This window comes from Nomascus leucogenys, chromosome 7b (assembly GCF_006542625.1).
Source record: "Nomascus leucogenys isolate Asia chromosome 7b, Asia_NLE_v1, whole genome shotgun sequence".
NCBI classification, from domain to species: Eukaryota; Metazoa; Chordata; class Mammalia; order Primates; family Hylobatidae; genus Nomascus; species Nomascus leucogenys.
The window spans coordinates 51907263-51927873 of NC_044387.1; the positions used below are offsets into that span (position 1 = coordinate 51907263).

General features: G+C 47.3%; 1 protein-coding gene across 6 annotated transcripts in view; it reads left to right on the forward strand.

The window, feature by feature from the left end:
* SGSM1 (small G protein signaling modulator 1) overlaps positions 1-20611 on the forward strand; it is a 119828-nt gene that overhangs the window by 38180 nt on the left and 61037 nt on the right. For all 6 annotated transcript variants that reach the window (XR_004030977.1, XM_030815988.1, XM_030815984.1 and 3 more), the window contains 7 exons: positions 216-291; positions 2796-2958; positions 5720-5872; positions 10716-10783; positions 11005-11150; positions 11269-11400; positions 15299-15423. Coding sequence is in view for 5 of the 6 variants with exons in the window: in XM_030815988.1 (XP_030671848.1) it covers positions 216-291; positions 2796-2958; positions 5720-5872; positions 10716-10783; positions 11005-11150; positions 11269-11400; positions 15299-15423 (863 nt within the window). In the remaining variant the exon portion in view is untranslated. The remainder of the gene's footprint in view (positions 1-215; positions 292-2795; positions 2959-5719; positions 5873-10715; positions 10784-11004; positions 11151-11268; positions 11401-15298; positions 15424-20611) is intronic.

The window sequence follows — 20611 nt, forward strand, 5'->3', positions numbered from 1 at the left end:
TGAACAAATAATTGATAAAATGAGAAGCGTGGAGCTGTGACAGGCCTCAGACCTCCAAAAGACAAGGCGAGGAGGGGGAAGGAAAGCACATATCAAAACATCCCAAACAGCCTGAAAGGCCTTCTGGGGAGCAATGCAGCCCTTTTGGGGCACCTACACCCAGGTCACCTTGATCACCTTGGACCTCTTCCCCTCCGGTCACCTCTGCCTTCCAGGTGAAGCAGATCATGGAGGAGGCTGTGACACGCAAGTTTGTCCACGAAGACAGCAGCCACATCATCTCCTTCTGTGGTGAGTCTGTGGCCTGGGAAAGTGGCTTCTTTCTCTGTGGGCTGCCTTGGGGAAGTGGCGTCTTTGAGCCACTGTTTTGCTTTATGACTCTGAAGTTAGTTTTGGATTCCAGAGGGGGACTCGACTGGAGAATTTGAAAGTACCGAACAGTGTAGAGAAACAATTAAAAATAACTTCTGTACCCCATGAAGAGGTCAGTGTGGTTAACACCGGAGGGGTTGATTGTCTTCCCGTAGGCACCATTCACACCGACCACGCCCCAAGTGACACACAGTCTTGCATCTGAGGAATGGGCTCCCTGTCCCTCACTCTGCCTGTGGCTATTGCTAGGTAAAGGGAGAGGGTAGATGGGGACTTTTTAAAAAAGGGAACTAAGAGCCCGTGACACATCCTGAAGGGTCACGTCCATCTGGCTCAGCAAAGAAGGCAGGCCGAGGGCTCAGAGCGTGACTCAGACATGTCTCCTTGAATCAGCTCTGCTCACAAGCTTCTGGAAATAACCCCATGGCTAGGCTTTTGCTGTACTTTGAGAATGGCTAGAGAGGGGGTCTGAGTGTCTCTGAGGTCAGGATAATCAGTGTGTACATAGAAGTGGGAGTCTTTCTGTCTCCCTGAAAATGTCTTAATTTAATAATTGGAGTGTCTCATAATGAAGGACATGTTCTAATTCCCCTCCCGTGATCTTGGTCCTCTGGAGAGGCCTGAGCTAGGAGAGCTGGCCAGCCCATCAGCTGCCGTCCAAATGGCTGGGGGCACCACCCCATGGGGCCCACAACATGCTGAGCACCCCCCGTGACCCGGGAGGCAAGGACCTCAGTTCACCCTCTCTTCAGCCAGGCAGACCTGGATCCACCTCTGCCGCTTTCTTGTAATTGACTTTGGGCAAGATCTTTCTTTCTTTTCTTTCTTTCTTTTTTTTTTTTTTTTTTTTTTTTTTTTGAGACAGGATCTCACTCTGTCACCCAGGCTGGAGTGCAGTGGCGCAATCACAGCTCACTGCAGCCTCAACCTCCTGGGCTCAAGCGTTCCTCCCACCTCAGCTTCCCGAGTAGCTAGGACCACAAGTATGTGCCACCACAGCTGGCTAATTTTAAAATTTTCTGTGAAGATGGAGTCTTGCCATGTTGTCAGGGCTGGTCTTGAATTCCTAGGTTCAAGCATTCCTCTCTCCTTGGCTTCCCAAAATGAAGATCTTATTTTTTTTTTAAGTGGGATGTGTTTATTTAAACATATAGCTATACACACATACACACATGCACATAATTATATACATATATGTATGTGTATATATACATATATATGTATTCCCAGCTTTTTATGTGTTTCTGAATATTTTTATTTCCAAATAAAATTATATGCATGTCCATCTTAAGACTTGCTAGCATACCTACCAGTTAACTTAGAGGAATAAAGGTAATAAAAATAGTGTAATAATTCGGTAGCTCTACTCAAAAGTATTTGGGTGGGAGAAATTTGATGGCACTAAATGAAGCCTAAAGAATCTCCTCGAGGTTTCTTTTGTCCATTGTTTCTTATAAGCCATTGTCAGGAAGGATTAAACAATGTCTGCAAAGCCTGAATAGACAGTTCACTTACATCACCATAAGCAAATGAGAAGTACTGCATATGTAAGTTAAAATTAAGATATCTAAGAGATCATCTCCTCGAATATTTTAAATCTATGGGCAGATTAGGCAATATTTGCTTTTTTGTTTGTTTGTTGTTTTGGGGTTTTTTTTTGAGACGAGGTCTCGCTCTGACGCCCAGGCTGGAGTGCAGTGGCACGATCTCAGCTCACTGCAAGCTCCACCTCCCAGGTTCACGCCATTCTCCTGCCTCAGCCTCCCGAGTAGCTGGGACTACAGGCGCCTGCCACCATGCCCGGCTAATTTTTTATATTTTTAGTAGAGATGGGGTTTCACTGTGTTAGCCAGGATGGTCTCGATCTCCTGACCTCGCTCTCCAGCACCCAGCATGTCCCAGATCCACCTGCCTTGGCTTCCCAAAGTGCTGAGATTACAGACGTGAGCCACTGCGCCTGGCCTGAGATTAGGCAATATTTGATCATTCATTCAAAACAAAGTGTTTTCTAACTCAAAAAAACAAAACAAAAACAAAAAACCATGGTGATGAGACCAAAACTTCTCAATATTTCTCCTTGCTCGTAGCATAACCTTGGTCAAGCTCTGCCCCCTGAGAGCGCTGGTTTGCTCTTTAGAGCTCTTACTTGATGGGTTTTGTCACAAGAATTAGGAAAGGTAAATCTTAACAATTATCCAATTATCCAGCAGATGCCTAATGAGTACTTCTTATATAGTCACTTTTTCAATAAACATTGATTATGCACCTATACAAGTGTGAGCTCCCTGTCTGTGGGGTAAGACAGAAGGTAAGAAGTTTGAGAGGGCTCTCCAAGGTTCCAGTGTCTGACAGAAGCTCTGGGACATGCTGGGTGCTGGAGAGCATGGGCAGGGCAGGGTCTGCTGACTGCCATGTCCCTGCAGCGGCTGTGGAGGCCTGCGTTCTGCACGGGCTTCGGCGGCGGGCAGCCGGCTTCCTACGCAGCAATAAGATCGCAGCCCTCTTTATGAAAGTGGGCAAGAACTTCCCACCGGCTGAGGATTTGAGCCGCAAGGTGCAAGACCTGGAGCAGCTGATCGAGAGCGCGTGAGTGCAAAGCATGGGGCACAGGTGGGAGCAGCTCCCCAGAGAATAGTCCACAGTCCTCCCTGGGTCCCGAGAGAGTCTGCAACCCCTGGCACTCTCTTCAGTCTCCATCCTGCTCCTCAAACCCACCAGACTCTTTCCCAGCCCAGGGTCTTTGCATGTGCCGCACCCTCCACCAGACTCACCCATCTGATCGTCCGTGGCTGCTTTCTTGTCATCATTCAGACCTTCCGTTAGCTCTGAAAATTCCAACCCTCACTCCATCTTCTCTTCCATATCACCGTGTTTATTTCCCTCCCAGTTGTTGTTGATTGGCTATCTGTAGTTATTCATGTCAGGTTTGTTTGATTGTTGTCTGTCTGTCTCACTTGATGCAGAACTTCATGAGAGCAGGCAACTAGATCTGTTTTCTACCATTATGTCTCAAGCATCTGGGCCAGTGTCTAGCACCTGGTAGATGCCCAGGAAATGATTGTTGAGTGAGTGCCTGCTAGTACCCACAGCCTGTTCTAAATGCAAGGCAACCAAAGTTTGATAGAACCAATATGGTCTCTGTCTGCACGGACCAGACATGAGGGCCTCATATCAATAGGCATATTATAACACATTCAAATACACTGATTAGAAGTTAAAAAAAAAACTGTCATATTGAAGTAACCTTTGAATGGGGGAGATGGCTTCCCTCCCTCATCTTGGTGGCTGGTGGTGTTAGGGGGAGGCTCATGGACAGAGTGTGTGCATGTGAGCACCTTCAGCCACAGCCACTCCCTGGGAGGTCTTGTCCACACAGCCAAACCCCCAGTCTACAGCCTGGTCAGGGAATGACAAATTTGGTTTCAACTCCTGGCAACAAATTTGGTGCTGGTGGCTTCCCAGATGAATGTGCTGTGATTCTGAAGCTGTGATTGGGTGTTCTGGGGAAAAGCACATGGATTGATTGGTCATGTCTGTCAAGGGCAAAGGCACGGAAGACACAAGCGTGTCCTATGTTTGCAGTCTCTGCTGTGGGTGGTCACTCCACTTCACTGGATGAGAATGACCCTTTCCTTGCGTTTCAGGCCCTGCCTGCCCAGGGCTGCTGGCCAGAACGGTATGGTGGTCAGAGCTCAGGATTTGGCTCTGTCAACTCCGATTTGGAATGACTGCTCAGCCAACTGGTCTTTGAGTACCTTCCAGTCCATCTGCTAAGTTCCCAGGTGTTTGCAGATAACTTCTTAAAGGATTAGATTTGTCATGGGCCTTCCACAACACTGGGAGTGACCTCCTAATAGAGGAATTAGAGATGCCTGTGCAAGTGGTAAGGGAGAAGCATTTATTCATATATGCAATCACTCATTCATAAACATTTACTAAGCCTCCTGTATATGTCAGCCACTGTGCTGGGCCCTGGAGATACAGAAATGAAGAGGACCAATGCTTGCCACAGGTAGACTCTCAATAAGTATTTTATTTTTTTAAAAAAATGACTTGCAGCTGGGTGCAGTGGCTCACGCCTGTAGTCCCAGCCCTTTGGGTGACCAAGGTGGGCAGATCACCTGAGGTCGGGAGTTCGAGACCAGCCTGACCAACATGGAGAAGCCCCGTCTCTACTAAAAATACAAAATTAACTGGGCATGGTGGTGCATGCCTGTAATCCCAGCTACTTGGGAGGCCGAGGCAGGAGAATCACTTGAGCCCGGGAGGCAGAGGTTGCGGTGAGCCGAATTGTGCCATTGCACTCCAGCCTGGGCAACAAGAGTGAAACTCCGTCTCAAAACAACAACAAAAAAAATAAGTTGCCAATTTCATATCCTCAAGATCACAGCATGGAGGGGAAGACGGAAAAGTGAGCAGGGAGCTCAGCTCCAGAGGCTGACAGAGCACAGACCAGCTTTGGTTGGTCCAAGAGGGCTTCCTGTATGTAGGAGGCAATGCCCTCGCTGAGACTAAAGAGTGAGAGGGATCAGCCTGGGAATGGGTGGAGAGGGAACCCAGAAGAAGCGGCAGCCCAGAGAAAGGCTTCAGATGAGACTCCGGTGGCCTCAGGCATCTGCACATATCTCTGTCTGGCTGGATCATGGAGTCATAAGGGTTAGTGGTAAGGAGATTGCTGGAGAGGTGAGTGGGGCAAGGTCTTGGAGCTGTCTGCCGGTCATGTTGAAGAGCTTGCTTCCCAAGGGCACTGGGAACCCAATAAAGGATCTACACTCCAAACTCTTCTTGGCCAGCACTCCTTTCCAGGAGAGAGAGGCGGGGGGTATCAGTATGAGAATCTGGCTTGCCCTAGGAAAGTGTCTTGTTTAACCACATCTGCACACTCACTGGGTATTATTATTTTTTCAGCTCCTGACCAACTTGCTAGCAGCAACGTGGGCTCTTCTTGTTTAGCTGCCATTCCTTCATTTTCCCGAGAGATTGAACATTCTCCCATTTGCCTATTGACAGTCCGGTGTGGATTTGCTCTTTTTTTTTTTTTTTTTTTGAGACGGAGTCTCGCTCTGTCGCCAGGCTGGAGTGCAGTGGCGCGATCTTGGCTCACTGCAAGCTCCGCCTCCCGGTTCACGCCATTCCCTGCCTCAGCCTCTCCGAGTAGCTGGACTACAGCACCCCCCCGCGCCCGCTAATTTTTTGTATTTTTAGAGACGGGTTCACTGTGGTCTCGATCTCTTGACCTCGTGATCCGCCCGCCTCGCCTCCCAAAGTGCTGGGATTACAAGCGTGAGCCACCGCGCCCGGCTAGATTTGCTCTTGTATCTATTCCCCTCTTTTATTGGTCTTGAAGGAGAAACCAGATCCAGGGCCTCCAGGAGAATGTGCGGAAGCTGCCGAAGCTGCCCAACTTGTCCCCACTTGCCATCAAGCATCTGTGGATTCGCACGGCCTTGTTTGAGAAGGTCCTGGACAAAATTGTGCATTACCTTGTGGAAAACAGCAGGTGAGAGGGAAAGACCTGACACCTGGCCATGCTCTGCCCCCACCTGCCGGCCGTTGTGGGCATTGCACCCCCTGGCACAAAGCTGCTTTCTTTTTCCCCTTGACAGCCACTAAATTTGAAAGTGATTAAATGCTTGGAAACTTGGGTAGATTCAAGAGCTTAATGGCAGTGCAAGGTCTTCGGATTTAGGGTGGAGTATAGGGATCCCGGGTTTCTTCCTTCTTCTGTGGATTACTCCACTCAATAACTGTGTGTCCCTAGAGAATCGCTTAGCCTCTCTGTGCCTGTTATCTCTTTTGGTAAATGGCATGGGGATTCCCGATACTCCAGAGAAGTGAGAAGGGAATTTGGTGAATATGCAGCATTTTGAAAATGCATGGTGAGGCCGGGCGCAGTGGCTCATGCCTGTAATCCCAGCACTTTGGGAGGCCGAGGCGGGCAGATCACGAGGTCAGGAGATCAAGACCATCCTGACTAATACGGTGAAACCTCGTCTCTACTAAAAATACAAAAACAAAATTAGCCAGGCGTGGTGGTGGGCACCTGTAGCTCCAGCTACTCAGGAGGCGGAGGCAGGAGAATGGTGTGAACCCAGGAGGCAGAGCTTGCAGTGAACCGAGGTCGCGCCACTGCACTCCAGCCTGGGCAACAGAGCGAGACTCCATCTCAAAAAAAAAAAAAGAGAGAGAAAATGCATGGTGAGCCTTTTTACATTTTCTCCACTAGCTTAGATTAATCTGACGTGAAAGTTTTATAGTATGAGCCCTCTTGGGTAACCATTCATCCATGCATTCATTCATCCAGCAAATATTTAATGAGGACCTGCTGTGTACTGGCATTAAGCTAGACGTCAGGGATACAGTGGTGATGCCTGTCATGTTACAGAGCTTGTATATCATCGCAAGAGCAGTGAGGAGCCATGGAAGAATTTATCATCTGACACTCCTTGTGGCCAGCATGCCTCTCCAGCCCCCAAGAGGTGGCAGGAAGGGAGAGAGAGAGAGAGAGAAATATCTCAGAATCTCTCCATCTTCCAGAATATGAAAGTGCTGGCTTAACCACATCTTCACACAGTGGATGTTTTTATTATCATTCTTCGCCCCTTTGCAAGGAAAATATGCATGAAAGTGGAGAGAAAAGTCCCTCTTCTCATGAAGTTCACGTGCTTGCAAGGAAAACCAGCCAACAGTCATGCCGATAATACATGATGGATGTTCCAAGGGGGCGTGGTGTTGTTGATAATTTTCTCCCGGTGGTCAGGGAAAGTGTCCTGGATGGCGCAACAGTTAAGCTTCCATTTGAAGAGCACGGAGGCAATAGCCAGGTGATGGGATGGGGAACAAAGTGTTTCTGGTGGAGGGAATAGCAGGTGCAGAGGCCTAGAGACAGGAGAGAAACTGCAAGAAATCCAAGCTCTGGATCTCCAGTTCACTATTTACCTTCTAGTAATAACATGTCTCTGCCTCCTGCCCCATGAAGGTTTCTGGGCCTCTTTAATTATTGCCTTTGGCATATGACCTTGAGCATATGACCTGCTGATTAAGTTGGTCAAAGGGAATTAGTAATTATTTGAGAAGCAATGGCAACCTGCTTTTTTTCCATTTCAACTTTTTATTTTAAATTTAGATTTACATAGAAGCTGCAAAATTAGTACAGAGAGTACTAATTGCCTAACCCCAATGATAACATTTTACATACCCATAGTGCAATGATCAAAACCAGGAAATTGACATTGGTACAATACTATTAACTAACCGCAAAACTTTTTTGGATTTCATTAATTTTTATATGTACTGAATTTTTTTATACAGTTCTATGAAACTTTTAAGACATGTATAGTTTCATATAACCCACATCACCATCAGGATACAGAATTATTCCAAAATAAACCTCATCGGCCGGGCGCGGTGGCTCACACTTGTAATCCCAGCACTTTGGGAGGCCGAGGTGGGTGGATCACGAGGTCAGGAGATCGAGACCATGGTGAAACCCCGTCTCTACTAAAAAATACAAAAAAATTAGCCGGTCGTGGTGGTGGGCGCCTGTAGTCCTAGCTACTCGGAGAGGCTGAGGCAGGAGAATGGCGTGAACCCAGTAGGTGGAGTTTGCAGTGAGCCGAGATAGCGCCACTGCACTCCAGCCTGGGCAACAGAGCAAGACTCCCGTCTCAAAAAAATAATAATAATAATAATAATAAACAACTTCATCACCCCAAAGAAACTCCCTTCAGCTATTTTTTACAGTCATACCTCGGTTCCAACTCTACCTGCTAATTTTTAAATTTATTTTTATTTTTTGAGATGGAGTCTCACTCTGTCGCCCAGGTTGGAGTAGAATGGTGCAGTCTTGACTCACTGCAACCTCCGCCTCCCGTGTTCAAGCGATTCTTATGCCTCAGCCTCCCAAGTAGCTGGTTTTACAGGCATGCACCACCACTCCTGGCTAATTTAGTATTTTTAGTAGAAACAGGGTTTCACCGTATTGGGCAGACTGGTCTCGAACTCCTGGCCTCAGGTGATCTTCCCACTTTGGCCTCCCAAAGTGCTGGGATTACAAGCATGAGCAACTGTGCCTGGTCATTTTTTATTTATTTGGAGACCCCTACTTGCTAATTTTTGAGGCAGCATGTTCAAGGTTTTTGATGGTATAATTCTGCTGATTTTTAGAAACTGAGTGATGGCAAAGTGAAAAGTGTCTTGATGTATTATCTTCAGATTTGACACCAAAATGTACAACCTTGATATCGAATAAGTCCAAAAGCATGCCAATTCTGGCTCATACAATATTCCAGTTGATGGAAGACTCTTGGGGGGTAAGATTACAATGATGTTGCCACCATTTTGTGAGAGTTTCCTGATGTTGGGTTCTGTGCTGTGCTATGTAAGCAAGTTGTCATTTAATCCTTCCAACAATCCAGGCATTTGGGTTCTATACTTCCTCCGATTTTACAGCTGAGGACCAAAGCTCAGAGAGGGGTGTCACTTGCCCAGCGACACACAGCAAGGCAGGGAGAGGCAGAGTTGGGCTCTCACCCACTCTGTCTCACTCCAGATCCTGTGTCCTTTACTTCCTGCTGTATGTTGGCAAGAGCTTAGCCATGTGGGCTCAGCCCAAGCCTGTATCTGCCTGCTCTGTGGCCTCCAGCAAATAAATCGCTTACCCTCTGTGGGCCTGAGATCCTTTGGGAGGTCAAAACAAGGTCCTTTTCAATCCTGAAATTGTTTCTGGACTGTATGAGTTTTCAAGGAATTAGAAACCACTACACAATAATTCAAACAAACAACTCCAAAAAGATTCAGCACAAACATTGTATTGATGGTGTATTAGTTCGTTTTCATGCTGCTGATAAAGATATACACAAAACTGGGAACAAAAAGAGGTTTAATTGGCTTACAGTTCCACATGGCTGGGGAGGCCTCAGAATCATGGCAGGAGGCAAAAGGCACTTCTTCTTTTTTTTTTTTTTTTTTTTTGAGATGGAGTCTCCCTCTGTTGCCCAGGCTGGAGTGCAGTGGCACCATCTTGACTCACTGCAAGCGCCACCTCCCGGGTTCATGCCATTCTCCTGCCTCAGCCTCCTGAGTAGCTGGGACTACAGGCGCTACCACACCTGGTAAATTTTCTTTCCTTTTTTTTTTTTTTTTTTTTGTATTTTTAGTAGAGACGGGGTTTCACTGTGTTAGCCAGGACGGTCTCGATCTCCTGACCTCATGATCCACCTGCCTTGGCCTCCCAAAGTGCTGGGATTACAGGTGTGAGCCACTGCGCCCAGCCAAAAGGCACTTCTTACACGGCGGTGGCAAGAGAAAAATGAGGAAGATGCAAAAGCAGAAACCCCTGATAAACCCATCATATCTCGTGAGACTTAGTCACTAACACAAGAATAGCATGGGAAATACCAGCCCCCATGATTCAATCACCTCCCCCTGGGTCCCTCCCACAATATGTGGGAATTCTGGGAGATACAATTCAAGTTGGGATCTGGGTGGGGACAAAGCCAAACCATATCAGATGGCATCACTTGTTATTTTTCAGAGCCAGATCCCAAGGGGCATTTTTGAGCATCTCAGGCCAGTACTCTCAATATTAGTTATCAAGGCAGGAAAGCCTGTTACACAGCCTTTCAGTAGCCTTTCAGTACCCACTGCTGCTAAACAGCATTCGGTTGCCCCAGTAATAAAAGGGCAGACATCATCTGAGCCTCTAAGTCACTTCCTGTCTCAAATGGGAGATGTGGTAGAGGCAGATAGAGTCAGCCAGGCCTCCGCAACCTGCCAATTATTATTCTTCTTACTATTATAAAGGCTCTATCATGACCATGTGTTAAGGAGGTACATGCTGAGCACTCCGCTAAATATCTTTAATTTTTGGTTCTCTCAAAAGTCCTTCCAACAGGCTGGTCATGGTGGCTTATGCCTGTATTCCTAGTGCTTTGGAGGCCAAGGTGGTGGGATCACTTGAGGCCAGGAATTCAAGACCAGCCTGGGTAACATAATGAGACCCTGTATCTACCAAAAATTTAAAATTTAAAAATTAGCCAGTGGTGGCACATGCCTCTAGCCCCAGCTAATTAGGAGGCTGAAGTGGAAGGATCACTTGAGCCCAGGAGTTCGAGGTTGTGCAACTGCACTCCAGCCTGTGTGACAGAGAAAGACCTTATCTTAAAAAAAAAAAATCCTCCTGTCAGCCCTATGAGCTATATTATTATTATCCCCATTTTACAGATGGGGCAGCTGAGGCTCTGGGTGGTAACTGAGTGACACTGGAGATTGAACTCTCGTCTGTGGATTGTGCGTCCTCTGCTGGTCTCCATCCAAACCTGCATATTTTCTCCTCTTGCTAGTAAATACTATGAGAAGGAAGCTCTCCTGATGGACCCTGTGGACGGCCCCATCCTTGCATCTTTGTTGGGTAAGTGGTCCTGTGCGCTGAGCTTCATCTAGACCCGTGGTCTTGAGTCTGAGGGGCACCTCCTCCGGGACTCTCTCACCCCTGTCCAGCCTTGCCCATGGAAATGCACCACTGTTCTAGCTGACTGGAGGCGGGGGTAGTGAGATGGGCGGCCATCTGCTGGTAGACAAGTGGGGGAACTTTCCAGAGCAGTGGGTTCCCAGCCCCCACATGCCCCTCAGTGGGGCCCTGTGCCCTAGAGTACACCAAGATGAAGACTGCAGATCACTTCTGGACTGATCCCTCGGCTGACGAACTGGTCCAGAGGCACCGCATCCACAGCTCCCGCATGCGGCAGGACTCACCCACCAAGCGTCCAGCCCTCTGTGTGAGTGGGGTGGACAGTGGGGCTGTGGGAGGGACCTCGCATGAGGGCAGGAAGCAGGGTAGGAGCCCTGAAAGTCACCCTAGGCCTCATCTCTCTGTCTCCCCTCACGCTCTACCAGATCCAGAAGAGGCATTCCAGTGGCAGCATGGATGACCGGCCATCCCTCTCTGCCCGCGACTACGTGGAGTCCCTGCATCAGAACTCCCGTGCCACCCTTCTCTATGGCAAAAACAACGTTCTTGTTCAGCCGGTGAGAGGTTATCTTGGGCCTAGATCTTGCACTGAGGGTCTCACTCCAGGTTATAGAGGAAGAGGTCTCTCTGGCTCCAGGTTGCCAATCCATTCATCCATTTATCCACTCACCCATGCACACATCCACCCGCCCAACACTCATTCATCTGTCCATCTATATTTACACCCACCTATCCTTACATCCGTCCATCCACCCATTGTTACATCCATCCATCCACCCAATGTCACATCCATCCATCCATCCACCTATCTTTACATCCATCTATCCAACCATCTTTACATACATCCATCCACCCATCTTTACATTCACCCATCCACCCATCTTTACATCCATCCATCCATCCATCCATCCATCTGTCCATTTATTTTCCCGTCCATCTCTTCACTCACCTGCATACCCAGGCTTCTATCCATCTGTTCGCTCTTGTTCTCACTCATCGATTCAGCAAACATTTCCATGGACCTGCTATGTGCTAGGTGCATATGTTATCAAGATCTTCATTCTCATGGCCAATATTTCTTGATGCTTCCTATGTGTCAGGCACTGTGCAAAATGTTTTCAACTGTATTAACTCTTAAACCTCCCAACGACCCTTTGAGGCAGGTACTGTTATTGTGGGCCTCAGTATTATCAGATGGTAATACTGAGGGCTGTCCAGGTGAAGTAAGGGTACAGACAGTTATTATTTGAATTCAGGCCAGCTGGTGCCACAGTCAGTGCCATCACTCAGTCACCTTCTCTGCCCCATCACATGGCTAGGCTGCAGGGATGGGTGGTAGGTGAGGCATATGCAGTTCCTGCCTTCATGCAGTGTCTCCTTTTGCTGTCCCCTCCCCACGGCCATTTGGTTGCATGGTCATTGTGGTGTTTGGGCTCAGCGGGAGGAAGCAAAGGGAAAACCATCAGCCACTCCATCTCTGCAATCACAGTTTTAATCACTGAGTGACATTGAGCAAGTCACTTTTCCCTCTGAGCCTCTGTATCTGCATCACAATGGGTACAAAACCCTATTGCCGCAAATCTAAGAAGCCATTAATTTAAGATACTGTTTCTTTTCTTTTTTTTTCTGAGACAGAGTCTCGCTTTGTTGCCCAGGCTGGAGTGCAGTGGCGCAATCTTGGCTCACTGCAAGCTCTGCCTCCCAGGTTCACACCATTCTCCTGCCTCAGCCTCCCAAGTAACTGGGACTACAGATGCCCACCACCACGCCCGGCTAATTTTTTGTATTTTTAGTAGAGATGGGGTTTCACCATGTTAGCCAGGATGGTATCAATCTCTTGACCTTGTGATCCGCCCACTTCGGCCTCCCAAAATGCTGGGATTACAGGCGTGAGCCACTGCACCCAGCTAAGATACACCATTTCTTAACGTAATCTAAACAAATTAAAAATGCTATTTAGAGGACCGAGTGTGGTGGCTCATGCCTGTAATCCCAGCACTTTGGGAGGCTGAGGCAGGAGGATCACAAGTCAGGAGTCCAAGACCAGCCTGGCCAATATGGTGAAACCCTGTCTCTACTAAAAATACAAAAAAAACCAGCCAGGCATGGTGGCACATGCCTGTAGTCCCAGCTACTCCGGTGGCTGAGGCAGAATTGCTTGAACCCAGGAGGTGGAGGTTGCAGTAAGCTGAGATCACACCACTGCACTCCAGCCTAGGCAACAGAGTGAGACTCCATCTCAAAAAAAAAAAAAAAAAGCTATTTAGATTATATACAGTGTTTTTGTTTTGTTTTATTTGCTACTTAGAAATTTTAGCTTACGCTTTTTGAAAGAGGTCTTTGAAACTTACACGGATGTAGTTTTGTTTTTTAATCTATATCACTTTTATAAGTAACACACAGGGAAAATATCATTGAAATACATTAAGATATTCTTCAAACTTCTAGTTCAGATTTTCCACACATTGTTTACTGTTCCATCAAGAGAAGGAGTTAACAATCATCTGTGCCTCTACTTGTTTTTGCAAATAAAGTTTTATTGGGACACAGCTACAGCCTATGACTGCTTTCAGGCCTTGCTGGCAGAGTTGAGTGGTTTTAGCTGAGCTTGTGTAGCTTACAAAACCAAAAAATATTTCCCATTTGTCCCTTTACACAAAATGTTTGGTGGTCCTTGGTCCAGGAGCACGGGAAGTGCAGCATTTCTTGCAAGAATGTCCACTCTCATCTCGGGGATGTTTTTTGTTTTTTGTTTTTTTTTGGAGACAAGGTCTCGCTGTCACCCAGGCTGGAGTGCAGTGGTGTGATCATGGCTCACTGCATCCTCAAACTCCTGGGCTCAAGCAATCTTCCCACCTCAGCCTCCTGAGTAGCTGGGACTACAGGTGTGTACCATCATGCCTGGCCAATTTTTAAATTATTTTTTGTAGAGATGGGGTCTCGCTATGTTGCCCAGGCTGATCTAAAACTCCTGGGCTCAGGTAATTCTCCGACCTCAGCCTCCCAAACCTCTGGGATTGTAGGCGTGAGCCACTGTGCCCAGCCTGTGATGGTTTTTAAGTCCTGTAAAGTATTTGGTTGTTGCTTTACCTAGAAAATCTTGGCCAGGCATGGTGGCTCATGCCTGTAATCCTAGGACTTTGGGAGGCCAAGGTGGGTGGATCACCTGAGATCAGGAGTTGGAGACTAGCCTGGCCAACATGGTGAAACCCTGTCTCTACTAAAAAAAATAGAAAAATTAGCTGGTCGTGGTAGCAGGTGCCTGTGATCCCCGCTATTTGGGAGGTTGAGGCAGAAGAATCACTTGAACCTGGGAAGCAGACGTTGCAGTGAGCTGAGATCGCGCTGCTGCCCTCCAGCCTTGGCAACAGAGGAAGACTCCATCTCAAAAAAAAAAAAAGAAGAAGAAGGAGAAAGACAATCTGGACTTGTGGGCTTCCCTGCAGGGAAGAATACGTGCCTGCCTTGCCAGCATCACACAGGCACTCTACCGCTCTGTTCCCAGCCTTCCTATATGCACAGCAGGTTTTCAATTCAAAGCTGAATCGCAGTCAAATCTTTTTGAAGACATGTAAAATAGCACCTACATTTCACATGTGAAATAACAACCATGCCCAAAACTTAATTGAAATGATGACGCTTTGAACAACTGTGGCTGAGTCTGTGCGAGACCAGGCAGGGCAGCCACGTCAGGGTTGTGATTAGAAGACCCGCCCCCATTTCAGGTACATAAAAACGTGAACAGTCAAGATGTGTGTCTTTGGATCAATGAAATACTGCACTGCTCCTCCCTTGGGGTTATAGGTGCTGTGGTTAAATCAAGACAGTGCGTGTGAAGGCTGAGCTGTGCTTGGGACACACTTGGTGCTCAGTAAATGTTAGGGTGAATTTGATGGAGGGGGGTGACATCACCCTCCCCACACACCCTGCTGGGATAAAACAAAGCCGGTGAGAATTCCTATAGGTAAATCTAAGGGAGAAAAGGGACTGCCTACTGGGCAGGAAGTGTAGGGGGAGGAGGTCTCTGAGTATTGTCTCTAAGAAGGGCCCTAGAGCTCAACTGCCATCTCTTTCTCCCTTAAGCTTGGCCAAGATAAATGCCTCCTGTTTTGAAAAGCGTGATTTTCAGTGGGGCAGAGCCTTATTCCTGGCTCTGAAGGAAGCTGGGGTCAGGGACCCTGGAGCTCAGGAGGAAGTCAGAGTGTGAAAGTGACGGGGGTGGGAGGCTTTCACAGCTGGACGATGTAGAACCCATCTGGGAGGCTGGCTACAAATGGCTTTGCTTAGCATGGCCATCTGGAAGGAGGCTTTAGAGTCTTCCACGTGGCCAGGGCCTTGAAGGGATTAACCCAACCTCTTAGTTCCGATTATGTGTTCTTGAGTCAAATGGGCCAGGACCTATGTCCACAGTGACTCCAGCACCATGGCCAGACCTGAGTCCTCCTCTCTCTGCAGAGGGACGACATGGAGGCTGTGCCAGGGTACCTGTCCCTGCACCAGACGGCTGACGTCATGACCTTGAAGTGGACGCCCAACCAGCTGATGAACGGGTCCGTGGGGGACCTGGACTATGAGAAGAGGTAGGGCACTGGGTCTGCTATGTGTCCCCTGGGTCCCTCCACTCCCCTTGGCACAAGGAAGTTCCTCCCCGGGGGAGGGGAGGCTTCTATCCCACCCCTGCTTCTGCCCGCTCCTCTGCCTGGTTGTTAGGGCCACTTGGCTCAGCCTCCCTCCAGCTGTGGCCTCCTGGGAAACTCAAAGGCTCGAGAGGATCCGGAAACCAACTGGAAGAGTCTTAGGGCATGGGAGTTGGCAATGCCCTGGACAAAACCATCCAGAGGGAGAAATCTTTATAGAGATCTCCTAAGCCTGCAAATGGCAAATATTCTTCAGTCTCTGTCTTCCCTCTCCCATCACTCCATAAAAAGGGAAGGCAGGAGGTGTTAGCGAGCATCTGGTCCAGGGCTGCATCTGCCGTGATATCCTGTGATTTATAAGACCCAGCAAAGGCTTTCGAGTCACGCTTGAAAGAAATGCTGGGACAAGGGATTTCCTGCTGCAGTGCCTGGGTTCCAGCCCAATTAGGGAAGACTTCAGGAGGAACAAAGACAGCCATGGTGCAGAGGTGTGGCTGGTTCAAATATTTCAGCTTGAGGAGGCTTGGCTGCTGGTGGGGAGGAGAAGCAGTGGTTTTTCCTGCTCCAAATAAGATCCACATCGAATCTTATTTTACATTTTATTGCTTTCCTAAAAAACTTTATACAATGAAGAATTTTTAACCTAAAGATAGAACTCGGGTACCCATCACCCTGCCCTTGTGGCCATGAACCCATCCCCTTCTCCCCAGTAATATTCTGGGCTGAGTGTGGTGGCTCACACCTGGAATCCCAACGCTTTGGGAGGCTGAGGCGGGTAGATCATGAGGTCAGGAGTTCAAGACCAGCCTGGCCAACATGGTGAAACCCCATCGCCACTAAAAATACAAAAATTAGCTGGGCATGATGGCGCATGCCTGTAGTCCCAGCTACTCGGGAGGGTGAGGCAGGAGAATTGCTTGAACCCGGGAGGCAGAGGTTGCAGTGAGCTGAGATCACACCGCTGCCCTCCAGCCTGGGTGACAGAGCAAGACTCTGTCTTAAAAAAATATATATATATATAATATATATATACTATATGTAATATACTATATAATATATAATATATAATTATATAAATATACATAAAATATATGACATATAGTATATATGTCATATATACTATGGTGAGACTCTGTCTCAAAAAGGGTGAGACTCTGTCTCAAAAAATAATATTATATACACTATATATTATATATACTATATAATATATAGTATATAATATATACACTATAATATATATAGTGTATATAATATACACTATATATTATATATAGTGTATATAATACATACACCATATATAATATATATGGTGTATATAATAGTGTATATAATATATAGTATATATAATATATACACTATATATAATATATAGTATATATAATATATATACTATATAATTATATATATATAATTCTGAAGCAACATGCAGACATGATATGATTTCATCTGTAAATATTTTAATGTGTGTCTTTAAAAGAATAAGGACTGTTTTCAAGAAACATCAGGAGTTTCTTGAAGTGATGAAAAGTGTTCTCTAGGCTGGGCACAGTGGCTCATGCCTGTAATCCCAGCATTTTGGGAGGGTGAAGTAGGTAGATCACGAGGTCAGGAGTTCAACACCAGCCTGGCCAACATGGTGAAACCCCGTCTCTACTAAAAATACAAAACTTAGCTGGGCATGGTGGCAGGTGCCTGTAGTCCCAGCTACTCAGGAGGCTGAGGCACAGAATTGCCTGAACCTGGGAGGCAGAGGTTGCAGTGAGCCGAGATCGCGCCACTGCACTCCAGCCTGGATGACAGGGTGAGACTCTGTCTCAAAAAATAATAATAATAATAAAGTGTTCTCTAAGGTGATTACTTCCTGTGCAGGAGTCACCATCTGTCCTCAGAGCTGGTCAGTGGGCAGGACAATTGGTCCTGTGCTGGGCACAATAATTAATTCAGCTCCAACTAGACCCTGCAGTCTCTCTCTTTTTAAACATTTTAATTGTATTTATTTATATTTTATTTTATTTACTTATTCATTTTTTTGAGACACTGTCTCGCTCTGTCGCCCAGGCTGGAATGCAGTGGTGCGATCTCGGCTCACTGCAACCTCCGCCTCCTGGGTTCAAGCGATTCTCCCACCTCAGCCTCACGAGTAGCTGGGACTACAGGGACTTGCCACCACACCCAGCTGATTTTTGTATTTTCATTAGAGACGGGGTTTCATCATGTTGGCCAGGCTGGTCTCGAACTCCTGACCTCAGATGATCTGCCCATCTCAGCCGGCTCTCAAGGTTATTTTTATTTTATTTTTTTTAAATTTCTATTTTATTTTATATGGAGATGGTGTCTCATTTTGTCACCCAGGCTGGTCTTGAACTTCTGGCTTCAAGCGAGTCTCCCACCTCGGCTTCCCAGAGTCTAGAGTTTCTAATCAGGCGACCATCATGGAAGAATAGGGGAGGGGTCCCAGGGGTGCTCTGGGTCTCTTTATCTTAAACCTTGGTCTAAAGCCTTCTTTGACCTCCCTGCTGAGTCCAGATCACACAAGCCCTGAATCTCCATTGTAGCATTTAGAAGATTGTAGTCACACAGTCCATCTGTGCCTGTGTACCTACCATCTTGCCCTCGAGAGCTCAGTGCCTTGAAGGCAAGGGTCCTGTCTTGTTCGCTTCTTATCCTCAGCACCTGCCACAGGTTGTAGTACATAGTAGGTGCTCAGATCAGCTTTGTGAAATGAAGCAGGGAAGTCAGGGGACCTGGATTCATTCACTGGATGTTTACTGAGCCCCTACTCTGTGCCAGCCACTGTGCTAGATGCAAGGGAGACAGCAGTTGTAGGAAAGGAGGGGAGAATCTTTACCTTCTCAGAGCTTACATTCTACTGGAAGACAATGAATGAGCAAGGAGATGGATGGACATATGCTATGGGACCAAGTCTTTGCTCCACCCTCACCTTGCTGGATGACCTGGGGTATGTCACTCCACCTCAATGAGCCTCAGGGTTCCCTTTTTATCAAGTGGGGAAGTAAGACGAGATATGGTCTCCTTAGAATTCAAGGCATTCCCAGGGGGTCTGCAGGGGCTTCTCAAACATTGAAGTGTCTTGCACCCAACGTCAAAGCTTTAACAGCGTGAGGATGCTGTTTGTTGCTTGGACTTGGGCCCAGGGTTGTGTGGGCCAGAAACCTGATGCTAATGTTTTGGGAAAAGCATTGGATCCGATGATTGCCAAGCCCTGCCCCAGCGCAGATAATCAGAGACCCGTGTTTCTGCATCATCTTTCCCTGTTGGTGAACATCATAGGCGCTTTGTTTTTTTTTGTTGTTGTTGTTGTTTGTTTGTTTGTTTTCTTGAGATGGAGTCTCACTCTGTCGCCAAACTAGAGTACAGTGGCACAATCTCGGCTCACTGCAACCTCCGCCTCCTGGGTTCAAGTGATTCTCCTGCCTCAGCCTCCCGGGTAGCTGGGACTATAGGCACCCACCACCATGCCCAGCTAATTTTTTTCTATTTTTAGTAGAGACGGAGTTTCACCATGTTGGCCAGGATGGTCTCAATCTCTTGACCTTGTGATCCACCTGGCTCAGCCTCCCAGGTAGCTGGGACTACAGGCACCCACCACCATGCCCGGCTAATTTTTTTCTATTTTTAGTAGAGACGGAGTTTCACCATGTTGGCCAGGATGGTCTCGATCTCTTGACCTTGTGATCCACCCGGCTCAGCCTCCCAAAGTGCTGGGATTACAGGCGTGAGCCATCGCGCCCAGCCATCGCAGGCGCTTTGATACTGAGTTCGGGATGAATCAGAACTTCTAAGGTCACTGCCCAGGAGCTGGGGCATCTCTGGCCCTGGGCCATGAACTCTTGTCTATCCTTGTTATTCTCACCAGAACCTGAGGCTTAATGGAAGACAAATGGCAGGAGTCAGAAATGTGGGGGTTGGTGTGTGCGGAAGGGGTTTGCCCCAGGAGCTCCAGCATCCCTTGGGGGACCAAGAAGCAATGAAGTGGGGTGGTTTTTGTTTGAGCTTGTGCAGGAGCTCTTTCTTTCTTTCTTTCTTTTTTTTTTTTTTTTTTTTTTTTTGAGATGGAGATTCGCTCTTGTGGCCCAGACTGGAGTGCAATGGCATGACCTCAGCTCGCCGCAACCTCCGCCTCCCAGGTTCAAGCGATTTTCCTGCCTCAGCCTCCCGAGTAGCTGGGCATGTGCCACCACGCCTGACTAATTTTGTATTTTTAGTAGAGACGAGGTTTCTCCATGTTGGTCAAGCTGGTCTCGAACTCCTGACCTCAGAGGATCCATCCACCTCGGCCTCCCAAAGTGTTGGGATTACAGGCGTGAGCTACCATGCCTGGCCGGAGCTCTTTTTTCTCTTCACGGCCAGCCTCACTCTTGCACAGCCACGATCCTCACTCACTAGCTGGGTATTCCAATGTTACAGAGAAAATGTCATGAAAAAGCTGGATATTGGGGTTCTGAAGTCAGGCTGGACTTGCCTCCAATCTCAACCCTACTGTGTGGAGCAGCAGTGGAACCCTCCTACCCTCCTGGTGGACAACCAATTTACAGACCAATTTGGCAGTTTCTTGTAACATCCCTTTATCGTGTGACCCAGCAATTCTACTCATAGGGATCTACCCAAGAGCAATGAAAACTTATGCCCACACAAAAGTTTATACACAAATGCTTATAACAGCATTATTCATAATAGCCCAAGACTCCAAGACTGGAACAACCCAGATGCCCATCAACTGAAGAATGGATGTAGACATTTGTGGTCCATCCATGCAACAGAATATTACTTGTCTATAAAAAGGGATAAATCACCAGTGGACATTATAACATGGATGAACCTCAAAAGCCTTATACCACACGAAGGAAGCCAGCCACGACGGGCGCATGTTGTAAGATTCCATTTAGATGAAATGTCCAGAAAAAGGCACATCTGTGGAGTCAGAAAGCAGATTGTTGGTTGCCTAGGGCTGTGGGTGGGAAGGAAGACTGATCGCAAACAGGCAAGAGGAATCTTTTGGGGGTGGTAAAAATGTTCTAAAACTGGCTTGTGATGATGGTTGCCTAAATCTGTACATTTACTCATCAAACTGTACACTTACAGTGAGTAAATTCTTTGGTGTGTAAATTGT